Source organism: Delphinus delphis, chromosome 10, assembly GCF_949987515.2.
Source record: "Delphinus delphis chromosome 10, mDelDel1.2, whole genome shotgun sequence".
NCBI classification, from domain to species: Eukaryota; Metazoa; Chordata; class Mammalia; order Artiodactyla; family Delphinidae; genus Delphinus; species Delphinus delphis.
The window spans coordinates 38,435,742-38,456,683 of NC_082692.2; the positions used below are offsets into that span (position 1 = coordinate 38,435,742).

Consider the following 20,942-nt stretch of genomic DNA (forward strand, 5'->3'; position numbering starts at 1 on the left):
AATGAAAGAAGGAAAGAAAAGTTTTACACATGAACAAAATTCATTTGATTACCTAGCAAAGGAAAACAATAGTAAGCCAAGGCTGAGATGTCTGGAAGAAAACAGTATTTGACGTGCAACAGGGCTAGGAAACTCATTGTCTCTCTTCCTTAGGCTGCAGACTGTCAATCATTAGTAGCAATATTTTCTAATTGGCTTACTCTTTTCAGAACCAATGGTTTTTGAAATAAGTTAGCACCATACCTGAAGACACATTCTGTGTCCCCACTCTCTTTCTAATAGACAGTTCTCTCAGGTGTGTCCACTTGATATATATATATATATACCCAGTCAACTAGACTTATGAGGAAGGGCTCCATTCTTTAAAAAAAAAAAAAAAAAAAGTACTATTTTTGAGCTAGTTGGGAGGGTTTTGCAAAGTCACAAATGAGAATAATTTCTAACCTAAAAACATAATTAGCTTTAAGACAAAAATTAGTATATCTTATATCTTTAGGGGAACTCCAGGGATTACTAACAACTAGTAACAAAAGATTCTCTCAAGAAGACTAATCGCAAAAAAAATGAGAAAAAGATATTATAGGAAGATGATTTGTCAAGATCTAAAACTGCATAGTCCAATACAATACCAATAATCACATGTGATTAAATTTAAATGTAATCTAAAGAAAATTTAATAAAATTTAAAATTCAGATAAATACACTCATAAAACTATGAGTTTTATGAAACTATAAAACTATTCAGAAGAGAACTCCTTGCCATGATAAAGAGTATTTATGAAAAATGCAGAGCTAAATTATACTCAAGGCTGAAGATAAGAGCAAGAGAAAGCTGCCCACTTTCACCACTGCTATTCAACACTATACTGGAAGTTCTAGTCAGAGCAATTAGAAACGAGAAAAAAATAAAAGCATCTAAATTGGAAAGGAAGAAGTAAAACTATCTCTATTTGCAGATGCCATGATCCTACATATAGAAAATACCAAAGAATCCACAAGAAAGCTACTAGAGCTCTCAGCTTTCAGCTATGCAAAGGTGCAGGCTACAAGATCAACAAACAAAAATCAGTTGTGTTTCTACACACCAACAATGAACAAACCAAAAAGGAAATTCAGAAAGTAATTCTATTTAAAATAGCATCCTAAAGATGCTAGGAAAATACCTAAGAATAACTTTAACCAAGAAAGTGAAAAACCTGTCCACTGAAAATTATAAAACATTGCTGAAAGAAATGAAAGGAGACCTAAATAAGTGGAATGACATCTCATATTCATGAATAGGAAGACTTAATATTGCTAAGATGTCAATATTACCAAAAGTGATCTAAAAATACAACACAGTCACGAGCAAAACTGCAACAGCCTTCTTTGCAGAAATGGAAAAGCCAATCCTCAATTTCATATGGAATTATAAGGGAGCCCAAAGAGAAAAAAAAAAATCTTGAAAATGAGAGCAAAGTTGAAAGACTTAACACTTCTTGATTTCAAAACTTACTATAAAGCTAGAGTAATCAAAACAGTGTGGTACTGCTATAAGGATAGACATACAGACCAATGGAATAGAACTGATCTTTGACAGAAGTACCAAACCCATTCTGTGGGAGAGGACAGTCTCTTCAATAAATGGTACTTAGGACAACTGAATTTCCACATGCAAAAGTATAAAGTTGGACCCCTACCTCACATCATATACAAAAATTAACTCAAAATGGATCACAGACCTAAGTATAAGAGGTACACCCATAAAACTCTTAGTAGAAAATACAGTAAATCTTCATAATCTTGAATTTGGTAATACATTCTTAGAAATGACACTAAAAGCATGAACAACAAAAGAAAAAAATAGATAAATTGGAACTTCATCAAAATTAAAACTTATGTAAATCAAAGGACATTATCAAAAAAGTGAATAGACAGCCCACAGATGGGAGAAAATATCTGCAAATCATATATCTGGTGAAGGCTCAATATCCAAAATATATAAAGAACTCCTAAAACTCAACAACAAAAAGACAACCCAATTAAAAGATGGGTAAACGTTTCAAACAGATATTTCTACAAAGAAGACATACAAACGGCCTGTAAACACAGGGAGATACTCAACATTATTAGTCATTACGAAATGCAAATCAAAACCACAAAAAGATACCACTTCATACCCACTAGGATGGCTATAATTTAAAAAAGAAGAAGGATGGGAGGAAGGGAGGAAGGAAGTATGGAAGGGAGGGAGGGAAGGAGAAAGGAAGGAAGAAATGTTGGTGAAGATGTGGAGAAATTGCTCATACGTCACTGGTGGGCATGTAAAACGGTGAAACTGCTTGGGAAACAATGACTGCTCCTCAAAAAGTTAAATACAGAATTACTATATGACTCAACAATTCCACTCCTAGATATATATCCAACAGAAGTGAAAGCAAGGACTCAAAGAGATACTTGTATGTCAGTGTTCACTGAAGCACTATTCACAATAGCCAAAAGGTGGAAACAACCCAAGTGTCTATGAACAGATGAATGGATAAATAAAATACGGTATAGCTCTACAATGGAGTAGTATTCAGCCATAAAAATGAAGTTATGATCCATGCTACAATATGGATGAACCTTGAAAACATGCTAAGTGAAATAATTCAGACAAAAAAGGACAAAGATTGTGTGGTTCCACTTAATATTAAATATTTAGAATAAGCAAATTCATAGAGACAGAAAGTAGAAGAGAGGCTCCCACAGGCTGTGGGAGGGAAGAATGGGGAGTTTTTGTTTAATGGGTACAATTTCTGTTGGGGTGATGAAAATGTTTTGGACATAGTGGTGGTGGGTGCACAATTTTATGAATATAATTAGTGCCACTGGACTGTACACTTTAAAAGGGTTAAAATGGTAAATTTCATGTTATGTTTATTTTACCACAATAAAAAAAAGTTAAAATGGCAAATTCCATGTTTATATGCTTAACCACAAAAATATTTTTAATTCAGTTTCTAAGTTTCACTGGCCACATTTTAAGTGCTCAATATCCACATGTGGCTGGTAGCTACCAACAGCCCTATTGGACAGTACATACATAAACCATTTGCAAGCCTACAGAAAGTTCTATTAGATAGTTCTTATCTAGAAGCTAAAACCGTCAGTTCCAAATGCAAGATAAATAATAATTGAGGAAAACAGGGAGAAAACTGTGCACTCAAATAAAGAGCATAGTCTAGAGGTTGCCTCAGCATTCAGCTGCATCTTCAAATCATAAATAAGCAGTAGATGCATGCTTTTCTGGGCAACAGAAGAGTGTGTGGGGCCAGCACATTCTGCAAAGGTTTTAAGAAAATGAGTTTCAGAAATTAGGAGAACAGGCAACAAGTAGAATATTGGAAAGAAACTAATACCTGAGTCAGATCAGAGGTTTGTATCTATCTTTTTCTGGGTTCTTAGTTTCCTTATCTATAAAAACAGAGGATTCAACTAGATGTTTTCTAACATCTTTCTAGGTCCCCAAGTGGATAATTCTAGATTCTTAATTTTTCTGATCTCATTGGTACCTTAAAAAAAAATGAGGAAAAACTGCTAACTAAGTAACTTTTTCAGGGTCAGCCTGAAAGATTAAAACTAAAATCCAACCAGGGTAAACTCTAGTTGTACTCAACACTGGCTGCACATGAGAATCAACTGGGAATTTTAAAAAGTAATAGAAAACACTTTCCTCTCCCTTTGTCAGGCAACCAAAGCTATATCCACACAGATTGCAACTGACAAGAAGGGAGTTATGTATATTACTAATACAATCCTCTGAATCTGAATGTATATTACAAATACAGTCCTCTGAATCTGAATGTTCCGATCCAGGAGAACATCTGTCTGAAGGAGCCAAGTAGGAAAGAAACAGTGAATTACTAAAATAAGAATTTTGAAATGAATTCTCATATATTAAAAAGAGAATCTCCTGGGCTTCCCTGGTGGCGCAGTGGTTGGGAGTCCACCTGCTGATGCAGGGGACACGGGTTCGTGCCCTGGTCCGGGCGGATCCCACATGCCGGGGAGCAGCTGGGCCCGTGAGCCATGGCCGCTGGGCCTGCGCGTCCGAAGCCTGTGCTCCGCAACGGGAGAGGCCACAACAGTGAGAGGCCCGCGTACCGCAAAAAGAAAAAACAGAGAATCTCCTAGTAAAAAGTTTAAATGCTAGATTTTCTACCTAAAGTTCATAGAAGGAAAAGAAGTATGCATAAAAGGGAAGACTTCTAGGGCTTCCCTGGTGGTGCAGTGGTTAAGAATCCACCTACCAGTGCAGGGGACACGGGTTTGAGCCCTGGTCCAGGAGGATCCCACATGCTGCGGAGCAACTAAGCCTGTACGCCACAACTACTGGGCCTGCGCTCGAGCCCACGAGCCACAACTACTGAAGCCCACACGCCTAGAGCCCATGCTCCAAAACAAGAGAAGCCACTGCAGTGAGAAGCCCTCTCACTGCAACGAAGAGTAGCCCCCCTGCTCACCGCAACTAGAGAAAGTCCGCACGCAGTAACGAAGACCCAGTGCAGCCAAAAATAAATAAATAAAATTTATTGAAAAAAAAAAAGAGAAGACTTCTTAGAGGCTGAAAGTTCGCATTTTAAAAGGGTCAAGCCATCAGTAGGCAGCTGTCCTGCAGATAGGACCATAGGACACACACAACTGCTTTGAAACCTTTCTACCAGTAGCCTGCCAAGGGGATCCATCCTTTACTACCTGTTACAGAATTTAAATAAAACAAAAAACTAGCCTTTAAATGATTCACAATTAGACTAAAGTGGGAAGATGAAGGGAGAAACTGCTTCCCAAAGATCACTGATGAAGATGATGGCTAATATCTGTTGGCAGGCTCTGTTCTAAGTACGTTCCAGATTTCATCTCACTAAATTCTCACAACCACCTTATGAGGTATGTACTATTATCAGTATTTTATAGTTAAGGAAACTGAGAGACAGAGGTTAGACAACTTGCTCAAAGTCACAGGGCTGGGAGTAAATAAGAGCTAAGTAAGATCTCAACCCTGCAAGTCTGATTCCAGAGCATGTGCTCTTAACCAGTATGCTCTACTGTCTGTCTCTCTCTACCACTTTGTGTGTCTATGTAGGTATGAGTGTCCACGACTGACTGTAGATGGAGATACAGATACAAAGAAGAGGAAGAAGAGGGGGAACAGAGGAGAGCATCAGAGCAGTGTGCTTGGGAGGACAGACTAAAGAATGGGACTCTAAGGTATGTGCCTGAGGAAAAGGAAAATTACAAATTTTCCCTAATTCTCTTAGCTTGGACTATAATGCATATATCAAATTTCTAAGAAACAAGTATAAGGTAAATGAAGCAAAGGACAAAGGAGAAACACTAGGTATTAAAATTAGAATCTGGGGATGAGGAGGAATAAGGTGAGCTATATAAGGAGACTATACTCTGTATCAATCCAGTAATATTCAGAGGGAAATAAATGGCTGAGGGAAGAGGTTTTTCAGTTCATTAGGAAAGAACACTCTAGCAGAAGATAGAATATGTGGATCGATAACATGAACATCACAGTCACCATAGAAGTATTATCCCAACTGTAAGCCAGTGAACTGACAATCTGGTTTACAAACTCAATGAGTTTGCTTAGGTGAGGTGCTAAAACAGCTTTTAGGTCTCTAACCATGACAGAACACAGGCAATTGCAGCATCTCTCAACCAAACCCACGGAAGGCTGGTCAAATGAATTTTACGAAAACCTTCAAACCTAATTCTAGACATATATTTCAAAATTCTTTCTTGCCTAAACATCTTCCTCAAGTGGAACTGATGGGAGTTACAACAAATCACATTTTGATGATATTATTACCAAACTGTGAAATGGGCATGCAGCAGACAGGAAAGGGGCTAAAATAAAGGGGCCATGATAAACCATAAACTAGACAATAACTCTGGAAGTAAATTAAGGTTTGGCTACAATCTGGGATAAAAATAAAGTCATGCTGAGGGGAAAAAAAGGCACAAGACAGGGTGACCTTATCTCCTTGCTTTTATTATTTGTTGTTAGACAACAAACAAAACGAGTCAGCAGGTGTATCATTACAAGGACCAAATACAGCCTTTTTAATATGTAAATCAAACATACAAGCAAGATATCCCCGATTTATAAATGGTTATCTTGTGTTCATTGAGCGCTGGTGCAATGAAGACTAAACTAGTCATTGAGATCTAGAACTTCTCACCAATACACTCAGGTGGCAGAAGGGCTGTGGGAAGATTAATAAGGAACTTGTTGCAAAAAAGATGACATATGAAAGATTTAAAGGGCGTTCCAGATTATGAGGAATTTTTGCAACTCTCAAAATAAATTGAAGCCTCTTTCTTGACAAGGCAAGATACTCAGCAAGAGGGCAGATCTCATAATGCACATCTGGACTATAAAAGCAAGTAACTGAAGGCCCTTCCTAGAGATAGGTAAAAGTAATATACTACCATGGACACCAAAATACAGACAAGAAACAAGAACCCAAAACTTTTTAAAGGATACGGTCTGTACCAGGAAACAGTGTTCTTCCAGTCAACAGCTCGGCCATTATGCATCCCACTGACCAAATATCAACTGGCAAAATTAAAGAGAAATAAAAGTAATATAATGTCACTATTATCATACTTGGCTACAAATGGAACTATAGTTAAGGGGTGAAATACTGAAATTAATATTTAAGACATCCGAGGTTCAACAATCACACTCATTTTTATAGAAATAAATAAGCTAAGACCCTTACCACATTAAAGGGCTTCATGGGTGGGCTAAGTCAAAACATAGTTATGGCAAGAGAAATAAGCTGTTCACAAAAGGGCAAAGGTTTCTTACTGGTAGAAATGATGGATTCTCCCAAGTAATATTGAGAGGTTAATATTATAAACCCAATGTCTTCAGGCAGGAGTACTCAGAGAATATGCTGAAAATATAAATAAGTAAAAAGCCAGGGCTTCCCTGGTGGCACAGTGGTTGAGAGTCCACCTGCCGATGCAGGGGACACGGGTTTGTGCCCCGGTCCGGGAAGATCCCACATGCCGCGGAGCGGCTACGCCCGTGAGCCATGGCCGCTGAGCCTGCGCGTCCGGAGCCTGTGCTCCGCAACGGGAGAGGCCACAACAGTGAGAGGCAACAACAGTGAGAGGCCCGCGTACCGCAAAATAAATAAATAAATAAAAAGCCAATTGTTAAATCACAAAGTTTGAAAAAACCCACTTTATCTGAGCAACTGAAATATTTTTCTATTCGTGGACTTAAAATGATCACTGAGGGAAGAAAAAAAATGTTTCTTCCTACTCCTGCCATCTCCACTTCTGAGAACCCCAAATACACACAACATAGTATTAATAAGGCCCTATACAAGTGCAAGTAGTACCTGTCTGGTTGTAATGCATCCAGTTCAGCATGATCTCAGGAGCCCTGTACCACCTAGTGGCTACATAGCCTGTCATTTCATCATCTGTATGTCGAGCCAGTCCAAAATCCAAGATCTAAGGGAGAGAAGAGAAATCAGGCACTGGAACAAACTCCTAAGGCTTGTAAAGCAGGAGGGAAAAAACTCCAGTGCCTTATAAAAAGCGAGAATATAGTACTTTCATAAACATATTTCCTGGTCCATGCTTAGAATGCATGGGGAACACAGCAGGAACTTAAAAAAAATGAAATCACAAAAAGCAAAACAAAAATGCCACTGCTAGGCATTTATCCAAGAGCAACGAAAATATATGTGCCACAGAAAGGCTTGCACATGAATATTCATAGCAGCTTTACACAGCCCTGAAATGGAATTGAAGCACATGTCTATCAATAGGTGGATGGATAAATAAATTGTGGTATAATCATAAAATGGATCTACTCAGCAACAAAAAGGAATGAACTACTGATACACACAATACAGATGGATCTCAATAATATTATACTAAGCAAAAGTCAGACACACATAGAAAAATACTGTATGATTCCACTTGTAAGAAACTCCAGAAGAGATAAATCTACTCTATAGTGTCAGAAAGCAGATCGGTTGTTGTCTGAAGCCAGGGTTAGGGGTAGAGGTGTGGGGACTGGCTAGGAAGGGGGCACAAGGGAACTTTCTGGAGTGATGGACATGTTCTTTATCATAACTGTGTTGGTAGTTACATAGCTATATAAGTTTGTCAAATGTACACTTAAAGTGTTGCATTTTATTGTAAATTATGTTTCCAAAAAATTGAGTAAAAAAAGAAATGAAACAAAAAATTCCAGAGTTGCTTGCTCTTTATAGATTATTTATGTCATTTGAATTATTTTGAATAAGTGTGTTTCTGCCATTTTTTTCTCTTAGAAACCCATAAAATCTAATAATTACTCTTCAAGAGGACTGCTTACTTGATAGTCACACTATAATTCTCCTTTATTATAACTAATATATTAAATTTCAATTTAACTTTATTTTAGAATGAAAACAAGACACCTGATACTACCTTCAATATCACTTAAACTAATGCTTACTAAATCTCTGGTTTAAATTTCAAAGTCTAATGATATTCTTAAGGACAATAAGAATTTTCAGATTAAGAGTCATGGCTTTATAAACACATTCCCTATATAAATTTGCCTGGTTAGTTAAACATATAGTTACAAGGTGAAACAATTACCACTGTCACTTCATCCTACCTTCAGCTCACAGTCTTCATTCACAGCTAGATTACTAGGTTTTAGGTCCTAGGAAGCAAGTAAGAAAGAACAGGATCAACTTTATGACACATGGTAAATTCTCTCCCTAAGGGTAATGATGAAGAGCTAAACATAAAAGACTTCATCTAGGGCTTCCCTGGTGGCGCGGTGGTTAAGAATCCGCCTGCCAATGCAGGGGACATGGGTTCGAGCCCTGGTCCAGGAAGATCCCACATGCCGCGGAGCAACTAAGCCTGTGCGCCACAACTACTGAGCCTGCGTTCTAGAGCCGGCGAGGCACAACTACTGACCCCACATGCCACAACTACTGAAGCCCACACGCCTAGAGCCTGTGCTCCACAATGAGAAGCCCATGCACCACAACAAAGAGTAGCCCCTGCTCACCACAACTAGAGAAAGCCCGCGTGCAGCAACGAAGACCCAACGCAGCCAAAAATAAACAAATAAATTAAAAAAAAAAAAGACTTCATCTAGCTATAAACAATCTCCATTCTACAGTCACTATCTAGTCCTCATTAGCCTTAAATAGGTAAAAACTATACATCTTCGTTCTTTAGTTAAACCTAGAGCAAAGTTGCAATCACTCAATATTTCAATGGGTAAAATAAGCTTAGATTAGGATCTTGCCAATCTCCCCACCCACCAGCACCCCAATAATTTAATCAAAAGACAATACCTACCCTGTGAATTATGTCGGCTGAATGTATATACTGTGAAAAAGCAAAAAATCAGTTAGTTATGTCCAGCCTCCTACTGTCATATGACATATCTGAAGTACATTTTTATGAGTCAATAAGAAATGCTAGTATTAACAGCAGGATTAGAAATCAGAGCAAGTAATTATCAGTAGTCTGTACATTTATCATAACTATGATTTCCATACCACCAACTCTGTTCACAGAGCTGGAGTATGAGAGAAATAGAGCTTTCAACCTGTTTCCTGGTGGGTGCTCTGGAGCACAATAAGGACTCAAAGATGCTAAATATTAAAGGTGGTTTAATTTAAAAACTGCCCCTGCCACAAATAAATTAGCCTTCTTGAGGATGTTTTCAAAGTTTCAACATGACACTGACCAGATATTAGATTACATCAAGAAATTATTATTATTGTTTAGATGTAATAATGAAGAGTCTTTAACTCTCAGACATGCCAACAGAAGTATTGATGGGTGGAGTGATATGATGTCTAGACTTGCCTTAAAATAATCCAGGGTTTGGGGGAATACAAAAGAAACAAGATTAACCATATGTTGGTAATTGTGGTCGCTGAGTAAACACAGGGGTTCATTATACTATGATTGTACTTGTGATTTCTGTATTTGAAATTTTCCATAAGAAAAGTTTTGTTTTCCCTTAAGCCCTAAATAGAAGGGAGAGAGGGAGAGAGAGAATTCATTCCACAAAATTATTACTAATACTGTCTGTACCTTGAGACCTCGGAGAATCTGGTAGATAAGGAACTGAACGTGGTCATCCGTAAGCTTCTGACATTTCACAATGTTGTTCAGATCTGCCCCCATGAGATGGGTCACCAGGTACCTAGAAATTAATGGACAGTTACACAATAATCCAGAACCCTAAGAAAGCTCTGATCTTCATAAGACTGTTAGAAGTCCACTCAGTAAGTACCACAGTGACACCTAAAAGCTTAGTAGCTACTCACGCGCGGCTTGTTTGCAACATCACTATTCTAACTTTACTACCTGTCATCTATTTTTCTGAAAATTTTTATACTAGTTCCTACTTGACATCTTTTCCTAGGTTCTCTAAAGAAAAGAAAAAAAACAAAAATGGAGATTAGAATGATATATGTGTTAGTATCATTTTTCTTAAAAATGATATTACTGCATGAGAAATACACAGTATAACTAAATGCATGGCCATATTTTTAAATCCGCCATTACATTTCTCACCTCATTATATATCCTGTAGGGTCTAAAATAGGAGTATCTTCAAATGAACTTATTTACAAAACAGAAGCAGACTCACAGACATAGAAAACAAATTTATGATTACCATAGGGGGGAGGGATAAATTAGGAGTTTTGGATTAGTGATTCAGAAATATATGTATATAAATAAACAGAATACTGCTGTACACCAGAAACTAACACAACATTGTAAATCAACTATACCTCAATTTAAAAATAAATAAATAAAATAGGAGTATCTTTAAATTTTCAAATTATTCCTCTCCTTTTTCAGGAATGACTGGTAAAAGGATATTGTTCACTGACAATATTCCTGCATTTACTTTAAAGGAAGGAGGAACACAATTTATCTGCAAGCAAGATGAGGCATTCTAGAACTTCTCCCCACAGGTGTGGTGCTGGATACGTATCCTGTCCTTACATCATAAGATTAGGGAATGATTACATTCAAGTCCAACAGGTTCACCACAGATATTCTAGACGCAATGCCTTACTCACTCATTACTGTATCACACTGCTACGGGAACATAACAACCACAATCAGTACTAAAGAAGTGGAGTTTTTAAAAATTCAGTTAGGTTTTATCTAGTATGAGAATGATTACCCATTCCTGAGGCTGAATAATAATGTATATCAGTTGAGCTATAAAAAAATGCTGATTTCATTTCATTTCAATTTTTATTTTTGATAAATTTGGAAGAAAAGAAACCAGGTCAGTAAATTTAAATATACTATTAACGTCTTACATGACTATATATGTGTATAACCTCTCTTTACACACACACACACACACACACACACCACCACATTTATTACTTTCTTTCCTCAAAGAAGAATTAAAATTTTTTTTTTTCTGTTTCCTAATTTCCCTGTTGGGCTGCTATGGTCAGTTCCCAATTTGATGAAGAGCAATAGGCCTTAGCATAGATGTAACCTTAAGTTAGATTTTTTAGCCCTTCATATTTTTAAAACTTGCAAGTTTATATTGCCTTGAGGAAAGAGTATACTCTGTCACTTAAAGACTATATTGGATTTTTGGAAATATTTTCACAAAGGTTGCTCTGATTTAAGAGATGCTCCAAGCTCAACATAACATAATCAAAGGCATTCGTGCTTATTCTGTGCCAAGCACTATTTATTATGCCCGTGTCTCATACACTCTTCCCAACAAAGCTGTAAGGTAAGTTCCATTAGTATTCCCATTTCGCTGAGGAGGAAACACAAGACAGAACAAGTATATATAACCTGCTCAAGGTTAAAAGAGTGGTAATGTCAGGGGCTGAATCCAAAACTGTTTGATCTCAGAAAATATGATCTTAAATCACAGCCCATACTGCCTCCAAATTCTTCCAGTTGACAGAGAATTTAAGTCAAGAGAATGACTTCTTTTAAGTTTTATAAATGTTGCAATATTCCATCCTAATCACAGTCACTGTATTTTTTAAACCCCAAATTGATACAAAATCCGACAAATACGAGAATGTTGTGAATAACTGGTTAATATTGTGAAATCAGAACTTCCCCCAGAAAACCTGGGATAATGGTTGCCATATCCATAATACCAATTATGACAATTTGCAAGGCTCAGGTTGAGGAAGAGGGAATCCAATTTTTGTTTTATAAGACTGTTTTGCAAATAATTACATTTTATGACATTGAATAGTAAGAGAATTATTCTTTCAACTTTCAAAAATATTTTTAAGGAGAAAAGGTAAAAAAAGGAAACACTGTTCTGCATGATTCTACCTAGAAATCTACCTTAATTTGTCTTGAAATAAAACCTAAAAATCTTAACTCTCTAATGTCTGCGCTAGTTCACAAAGGTGTTAAGCAGTATTACCAAAGCAAACATAGTAATTTCAAGTCTGAGTATTGGGTTTAAATGGTTACCAATAACTTAAAAAACCCTATACAGACAGAAGACCACTAACTGCACAGCCTGAGAGAGCAAGCATGCTTTTAGTTAGAATATTCCACCACTGGGCTTCCCTGGTGGCACAGTGGTTAAGAATCCGCCTGCCAATGCAGGGGACATGGGTTTGAGCCCTGGTCCAGGAAGATCCCACATGCCGCGGAGCAACTAAGCCTGTGCGCCACAACTACTGAGCCTGCGCTCTACAGCCCGTGAGCCACAACTACTGAACCCACGTGCCACAACTACTGAAGCCTGCGCGCCTAGAGCCCGTGCTCCGCAACAAGAGAAGCCACTGCAATGAGAAGCCCATGCACTGCAACGAAGAGGAGCCCCCCACTCGCCACAACTAGAGAAAGTCCGCACACAGCAACAAAGACCCAACTCAGCCAAAAAATAAATAAATAAAATAAATTTATTTTTTAAAAAAGAAAAAAGAATATTCTACCACTGTGTAATTCCCTTTAAGTCCCCTCCCCATCAGAGACCACATTCATTTTATCACTAAAATTTCCAGACACCGGGAGAGACTGTCAAGACATTATATAAGTACATAAGGTTAATCAGTCTATATAGTGATAACTATCAAACGTTGCTGCTAGGCTCCAATCAAATCAGCTGAACCACATTATTCATGGCAGATGTGTCTGGCAGGAACTAACCTAATCACTATATGTTGTTTCCACGAAGCCCAAAAGACCAATCCATGAAAACCAATTGTCAAATTCCAACTCATCACATATAGAAAGGTTTTTGAAATAAATTTTGCAACAGTGGACAAAAGCAAGTGTTGTGCAAAGTTCCTGAATGCTTATGGAAGACATAACAATTTCTAAAAGTAGTGAACAAGGAAGTGGGAGGAAAATGTCGATGGGCACATTTTAAATAAGCCAGTCCCAAAAGGAGCATTAATAGATGCCACATAGGGGCTTCCCTTGTGGCGCAGTTGTTAAGAATCTGCCTGCCAATGCAGGGTACACGGGTTCGAGCCCTGATCCAGGAAGATCCCACATGCCGTGGAGCAACTAAACCCGCATACCACAACTACTGAGGCTGAGCTCTAGAGCCCGTGAGCCACAACTACTGAAGCCCATGCACCTAAAGCCTGTGCTCTGCAACAAGAGAAGCCACTGAAATGAGAAGCCTGTGCACCGCAACGAAGAGTGGCCCCCGCTCACTGCAACTAGAGAAATCTGCACAGCAACGAGGACCCAATGCAGCCAAAAATAAATTTAATAAATTAAAAAAAAACAGATGCCACATAATTTCTATAGTATTAGTCTCTACAAAGCAATTACATTTAATTGCTTAATTAATTACATTTTAGTAAAGACATGCCTATTACTGTCAGTGTTCAGAACACCTCAAATAATTAAATCTGACCAACAGCTGGAAAGCTACCTAGTTCCCCCATCTTTAAAAAGGAATTAAATAAGTAGGGCTTTATTAGGTAGAGGGCTGAAAATATGATTTCACAGCCTGATGATACAAATCTTGTTTTCCACTTTTCTTGTGAGGATGGTTTCCTTTAAACTTAAAGAGCATAAACCATCATTTCTCAAAGTAAAATGTACTGTACCAGCAAAAAGGCAGAAGTCTACAATACGTGGTTTTCAGTACTCAAGACAGCACCCCATTTAGAGCTTCATTTATTAAGCGCTTCTTGGATAACACCCAATTGTCAAAGACTCCTACTCTACTGCCTTTTCTTTTTTTGAAGCATAATACAATCAGAAAGAACCTATGTAGAAAAAAATCTCTTCTATATCTATAGCTTGGCATCTCTACTACCGTCAGCCCTATTTGATAAAATAATTATCAAAAAGGGCAAAAAACATTTCCATATTAAAACAAAGTATTTAAAATAATCATAGGGATTGACAATTCGTAACCACATGCTTCTGAAATACACCCAATGATCCTTGGGACTCACTACAGCCTATTCTGAAAACAGCAGAGTGATTCTGTAAAAATGAAAAACAGACCATGTCACTCCTCTCAAAAGGCTTCCCATTTCACTTAAAGACAAAAATCCCTTCAGCAGCAGATAAAGCTGTACATAATCCAGCATCCTGTCCCCAATTCTCTCTCTCATTTCTTCATCTACTTCTCTCCCCTGCTCTCACTTAGCTCCACACTGGCCTTCTTACTGCAGCCACACAGGCCCCCTTGCTGCAATTCCAATACAGCATGCAGTCTTCTGCCTCAGGACTTTTGCACTGGCTGTTCCTTCTGCCTGGAATGCTCTTCCTCCAGATATCCACAAGTCTAATTCTTCTACTTCTTCAAATTTTTGCTCAAAATTCACCTTTTCAATGAGGCCTATCCTTACCACCCCATTTAAAATTGCATCTCTCCCCCAACCCTCACACTTCCCTGCTCTATCTTTTTCCTCCTGTCCATAGCATTACTGCTTGCTAACATGCTAATTTCCTCTTTTATATGCTCATTGTTTATTGCTATCTATCTGTACAATGTTCAAGGAGGACAGGCTTCTTTTTTTGTCCTCTGTAGTATCTAAAGTACCTAAAAACATTGTGTAGCAGATATCAGGCACTCAATTACCACTGAATTTAATTGAATGACCCAGGACAACTCATATAGTATTACTAGTAAGACCAGGCAAGGGCATATCTTATTGGAATACTCATGCCAAAGATCTTATCTGGTAAGCAGACCAGACTGTTCCAATGTAAGGGGTAAAAGCACCATTCAGCAGCCAGGTAGGCAGCTTAGCCAGCTTATTTCACAACAAACTATTCTCCTCATTTGAAGTAAAGATTACTGAAAGGTGCCCTCTACATTACCTGCATCAAATAAACCAGATTCAATATTCTACCATATGGTCTATATTCCAAGATAAAAACAAAAAAGTTAGTCAAAAGAGAATGCACTGGGCATGCTATCAGACAACTAGATTGCCAACCAGTTATAAACAAGAAAGCACAAGGTTATTCATTCATTCAGTCACTCCATCAACAAATATTTATTGTTGAGCACTGGGAGTACAACAGTGGAAAAGAAAGATACAGAATTTAGATGAGAGGAAGGTATATACTCATAATAGAGCATAATTAGAGTTATAAAAGTGTACATCAAGGTGCTGGAGAACACACAGGGGAGGGCACCAATCCAGACTTAGGAAGCAGTTAATTACAGGAAAATTTCTTGAGAGAATCAAACTCAAAACTATACCTTGAAGCTTCTTTACCTTTTTACAACAGCTAATCTGAGAAAAAGGGGGCATCTTACTGATCACGTCAGACAAAAACTGAATGGTGTTTTCTTAAAGGATGTGTAATTTGTTTAGATTTCAAATGTGAGTCAGTGACGACACCTACATGCTTTACCAACTCTCCATCCTCATTTGAGCAGACCTCTCTGATATGGAAATAAATTGCAAATATAACTGTTAATACAGTTAACTCATTCATCTTTCTCCCAGACTGCTTCTCTTTCTGTATTACCAATCTTGAGCACTCAACTTATTTTCAAGGAAGAAGAAGATTTCTGTAAGTCCAAACAACTGGGCTGGGAATTTCTTTCAGTGATAGAGGAAAGCATTATTTCCAAGCACATAATGCCTCTTAGCTAAATTATGAAAACAAATCTCCTCCGCCACCAAAAAAAAAAAATTCATAATTTACCAAAACACAATTTTTATCCAAGTACAAAAGAAAAATCAACGGTTATCTACTCCTTTAACAGTCTCCATTCCACACAAATCTCCTTTTTTGTATACTTTATACATTTCCTTCATTTCTTTGACTATCTGGAATATATTTCGACCTCTATACCCAATCCTTATTTATCTGCTTCTTCAGATACAGTTATTACCTTCTTTAGAGGCTTTCCTCCACTAAGTTTCTCTCATATTCTGAGATCACTTAATACCCTGTATGTTGCTTTGACACTGCAAATTTGACTTGGTCCTTTAAGTCGTTTTAGGTAAGCATTTATGCTTCATCTCATTAATGAGACCACATGCAACTGAAGGCCTTTAGTTTTGACATCTTACATACAACCTATCACAGCATTTACCCAATGAGAAGGGTTAGCAAACTTTCAAATAATAGAGCTCTGGATCAAGAAAAATGTGACTAGAAATAGACTTAGAGCCAAAAAGACCTAAGATGTGTACAATTTTTTTTTTTTTTTGTGGTACACGGGTCTCTCACTGTTGTGGCCTCTCCCGTTGCGGAGCACAGGCTCTGGATGTGCAGGCTCAGCGGCCATGGCTCACGGGCCCAGCCGCTCCGCGGCATGTGGGATCTTCCCGGACCGGGGCACGAGGCCGTGTCCCCTGCACCGGCAGGTGGACTCTCAACCACTGCGCCACCAGGGAAGCCCAATGTGTACAATATTATATGTGGTATTATACAATTCAGTTCATCACTCAACTTCTGAGAATTTCTAACTACTAAAGACTCAACAAGGGGGCTTCCCTGGTGGCGCAGTGGTTAAGAATCTGCCTGCCAATGCAGGGCACATGGGTTCGATCCCCGGTCCGGGAAGATCCCACGTGCTGTGGAGCAACTAAGCCCATGTGCCACAACTACTGAGTCTGAGCTCTAGAGCCTGAGAGCCACAACTACTGAGCCTGCGTGCCACAACTACTGAAGCCCGCGAGCCTAGAGCCCATGCTCTGCAACAAGAGAAGCCACCACAATGAGAAGCCCACACACCACAATGAAGAGCAGCTCCTGCTCTCTGCAACTAGAGAAAAGAAAGCCCACACGCAGCAACGAAGACCCAACACAGCCAAATAAAGAAGACTCAACAAGGAAGAAAATAAACTCCCTGCTCTAACAGAGCTTACAAGCTACAGGGAGAAGACAGACAACAATAAATATATGATGATAAAATTTGCTAAGAAGAAAGTAGAGTAAGGAGTAGACCCTGACAGTGGGGGTAGTATTTCAGCTATGGTGGAGAGGGAAAAAAAAGCTTCTGATGAAATGACCTTTCGGTAGGGTCTTGAAGGAAATGAAGGAATCAGTCATGTGGATATGTGGGGAGAGTGTTCCAGGCCAACATTAGAAACCAGTACAAAGGTTCTACTGGGAATGTGGATGTCTGTATTCAAGGAAGAATAAAGAGGCCAGAGTGGCTGGAATGGAGAGAGTGAGTGGGAAAAGTATTGATGAGGTCAGAGAGTGAACAGTAATAAACATCATGTAGGATCTTCCAGAACCTATCACACTGTATTTTGTTTGGTCATTTAAATTGCTCTTCTCTCCAATTAAAGAGTCTCAATCTATCATCAGGGACCATGTTTATATAATTTGTTATATTCCCCAGAGACTAGTACTATGCTTAACACAGGATGGGTATTTAAATATTTATGAATTAAATCAGGTTAAAATATAAATCTAGAAACTTCCTTTACCTATTTGGTACATTCAGCAGCTTTTACACTGATAAAAAAGGCTACACTTAGTGGCTGAACAATCATTTTTAGTTAGTGGATGGCTAAATAAGCTAGGTGATTATCTGCCCATTGGCTTTCACTAAAACAATGGCTGCTGACTGACCCTGTTGTAGGTCTTCTTTCTAAAACCCCACTTCCACATCCCTCTTCAAGAACCAAGCAAAGATAAGGAACTTGGGTATAAGAAACCTGGAATGGGAAGTTATAAAATAAGGGGGAAAATGGCAATTCAGCTTTCCTGAAATTTGAGGAAGTTGTTTGCACTGAGTCCAAAAACTCTTCATTGTCTACTAAGCTTGATCAGAGAACCACTACAGTTAAGAAAAGGCAATGCTGTAGTAGCATGAAGTTGCAGCTTACTCTAGGGTTAGGTTCTAATACTGGCTATTTCAAGATTTTGGATTCCTATTGGTAACTAAATATTTGCAGCATGCATATGGCACATATATGCCACCTCCTGACAAATATTACCATCAAGAAGCAAAGAGACAGCCTACCCGGCTCTTTGGTGGGGTTGGTGGCGGACTCTGGGAGGGCTCACGCCAAGGAGTGCTTCCCATGACTTCTGCTGCCAGTGACCTTGTCCCCCCGGTGAGCTGCGGCCACCCCACGCCTCTGCAGGAAACCCTCCAACACTAGCAGGAGTATGGATTATGTCAAAGCAGTCAATGATGGAGCTGCCTAGTGGGTTCCTGCTTCACTAAGCTCTACATCTTGGTGTGTGTGTGAGGACCTGACTGTATCGTTAAGGATCTACTTTCCCGGGACTTCCCTGGTGGCACAGTGGTTTAAGAATCTGCCTGCTGGTGCAGGGGACATGGGTTTGATCCCTGGTCCAGGAGGATCCCACATGCCACATGCGGAGCAACTGGGGCCATTCACCACAACTACTGAGCCTGCGTTCTAGAGCCCACGAGCCACAACTACTGAGCCCTCATGCCACAACTACTGAAGCCCGCAGGCCTAGAGCTCAAGCTCTGAAACAAGAGAAGCCACCACAATGAGAAGCGCGCTCACCGCAATGAAGAGTAGCCCCCATTCGCCACAACTAGAGAAAGCCCTCGCGCAGCAATGAAGACCCAACACAGACAAAAATTTAACAAAATAAAAAAAAGAAGCAAACAGAAATGTCCAAATGATATCCAATCACTAAAAAGATCTAGATATATCTTATAAAATTTTGCCAACTGTACAACCACATCATATCGCAGTCAAGAACAACTTGGTACTGTGTTCTCATCTTTTAACTCCACATTTTCCAAACACCAGCTCTGTTATATTCAGTAACTGCACATTGTTTCTAATGATCAAAACTCACTACCTATTATTCCTTTCTCAAAAGTATAGTCTTACTAATTAATTATGTAGGATGCCTATTAACTAAGAAATTTAAAATTCAGTAAAAGCTTGCATTGTATGATAAATGGAAAGTGCTAACTGAAATATAAAGGCACAAATACACATAACACATGATTAAAAGCCAACTATAACTATGAAAAGTAATTAGAGATTTTGTTAATTAGCACAGAAAATTAATGTTCAAAATTACTGTTTGGGGCTTCCCTGGTGGTGCAGTGGTTAAGAACATGGGTTCGAGCCCTGGTCCGGGAAGATCCCACATGCCGCGGAGCAACTAAGCCTGTGCGCCACAACTGCTGAGCCTGCGCTCTAGAGCCTGCGTGCCACCACTACTGAGCCCATGTGCCACAACTACTGAAGCCCATGCACCTAGAGCCCGTGCTCTGTAACAAAAGAAACCACCACAATGAGAAGCCTGTGCACTGCAATGAAGAGTAGCCCCTGCTCGCCACAACTAGAGAAAGCCTAAACACAGCAACAGACCCAACACAAACAAAAATTTAAAAAAATAAATTAAAAGAAGCAAACAACCCCCCCCAAAAAAGAATAAATAAATATTTTAAACAAAAACAAAAAACAAAATTACTGTTTGCTCTAAACCTGGCAGCCTGTAGAACCACTCTAGTCTTCAGTTTGTTTGATTTGGCCAGAACAGTGGGTCTTTGTCTGTTTATTTTGTTTTAATGTAAATTTGAATGCGTTTAGGAAGTGCAGGTATTCTGTATAGCACTGAGCCTAGTTTATGTTATTTGTATGGCCCTAAAGGTATTTAAATTTGCACAACCTGTAATTGTAGGTGAAGATGTTTGATCTCTTATGCAAATTCTGAAATGACTTTGGAAAACACTGAAATAACCATAGTCCTGGACAAGTACTAATTTTTTCTCAGTGATACATAAATCATAAAAAAGTAAACAATGAAACATTTTTCCAAAAGGTATCCTTAGGTTCATCATTCTATTTTCAGAGATTCTCTGGGATTGAAAACACTTCAGAAGTGAACCATCCCAATTTTCATCATTTTACACGGAAGTTAACTGGGACCCAGAGAGGAAAAGTGACTCGTCCAAGGTCTTACAGTCAACGGATAACTTGGTTACAAAAGTGTTGTTTTTGTTTTTTTAAATTTACTTATTTTATTTATTTATTATTTTTTGGCTGTGTTGGGTCTTCGTTGCTGCACGCGGGCTTTCTCTAGCTGTGGTGAGCTGGGGCTACTCTTCGTTGTGGTACGCGGGTGTCTCATTGCAGTGGCATCTCTTGTTGTGGAGCACAGGCTCTAGGCACGCAGGCTTCAGTAGTTGTGGCTTGTGGGCTCTAGAGCGCAGGCTCAGTAGTTGTGGCACATGGGCTTCGTTGCTCTGTGACATGTGGGGTCTTCCCGGACCAGGGCTCGAACCCGTGTCCCCTGCATTGGCAGGCAGATTCTTAACCACTGTGCCACCAGGGAAGCCCCTACAAAAGTGTTTTGAATTTATTTCCCCTAACAAGATTTTTATTTCATCAAGGGAAAGACTAGTGTTTCTGATTATCCTGAGCCTTGTTCTAACACTCTGCTCAGCAAGTATTCAACAAGTAGTACTGAGATTTGCTCCCAAACGGTGAACTAAGTTCTTATTTATAAAC

At 38.9% G+C, this 20,942-nt stretch overlaps 1 protein-coding gene across 2 annotated transcripts in view; it reads right to left on the minus strand.

Annotated features, from left to right (window-relative positions):
- Positions 1–20,942, minus strand: part of MAPK14 (mitogen-activated protein kinase 14) — a 72,821-nt gene that overhangs the window by 19,785 nt on the left and 32,094 nt on the right. For both annotated transcript variants that reach the window (XM_060021926.1, XM_060021925.1), the window contains exons 4-8: positions 10,111–10,222; positions 9,364–9,393; positions 8,663–8,710; positions 7,386–7,500; positions 6,518–6,589 (exon numbers count right to left, since the gene is read on the minus strand). In XM_060021926.1, the coding sequence (XP_059877909.1) occupies positions 6,518–6,589; positions 7,386–7,500; positions 8,663–8,710; positions 9,364–9,393; positions 10,111–10,222 (377 nt within the window). The remainder of the gene's footprint in view (positions 1–6,517; positions 6,590–7,385; positions 7,501–8,662; positions 8,711–9,363; positions 9,394–10,110; positions 10,223–20,942) is intronic.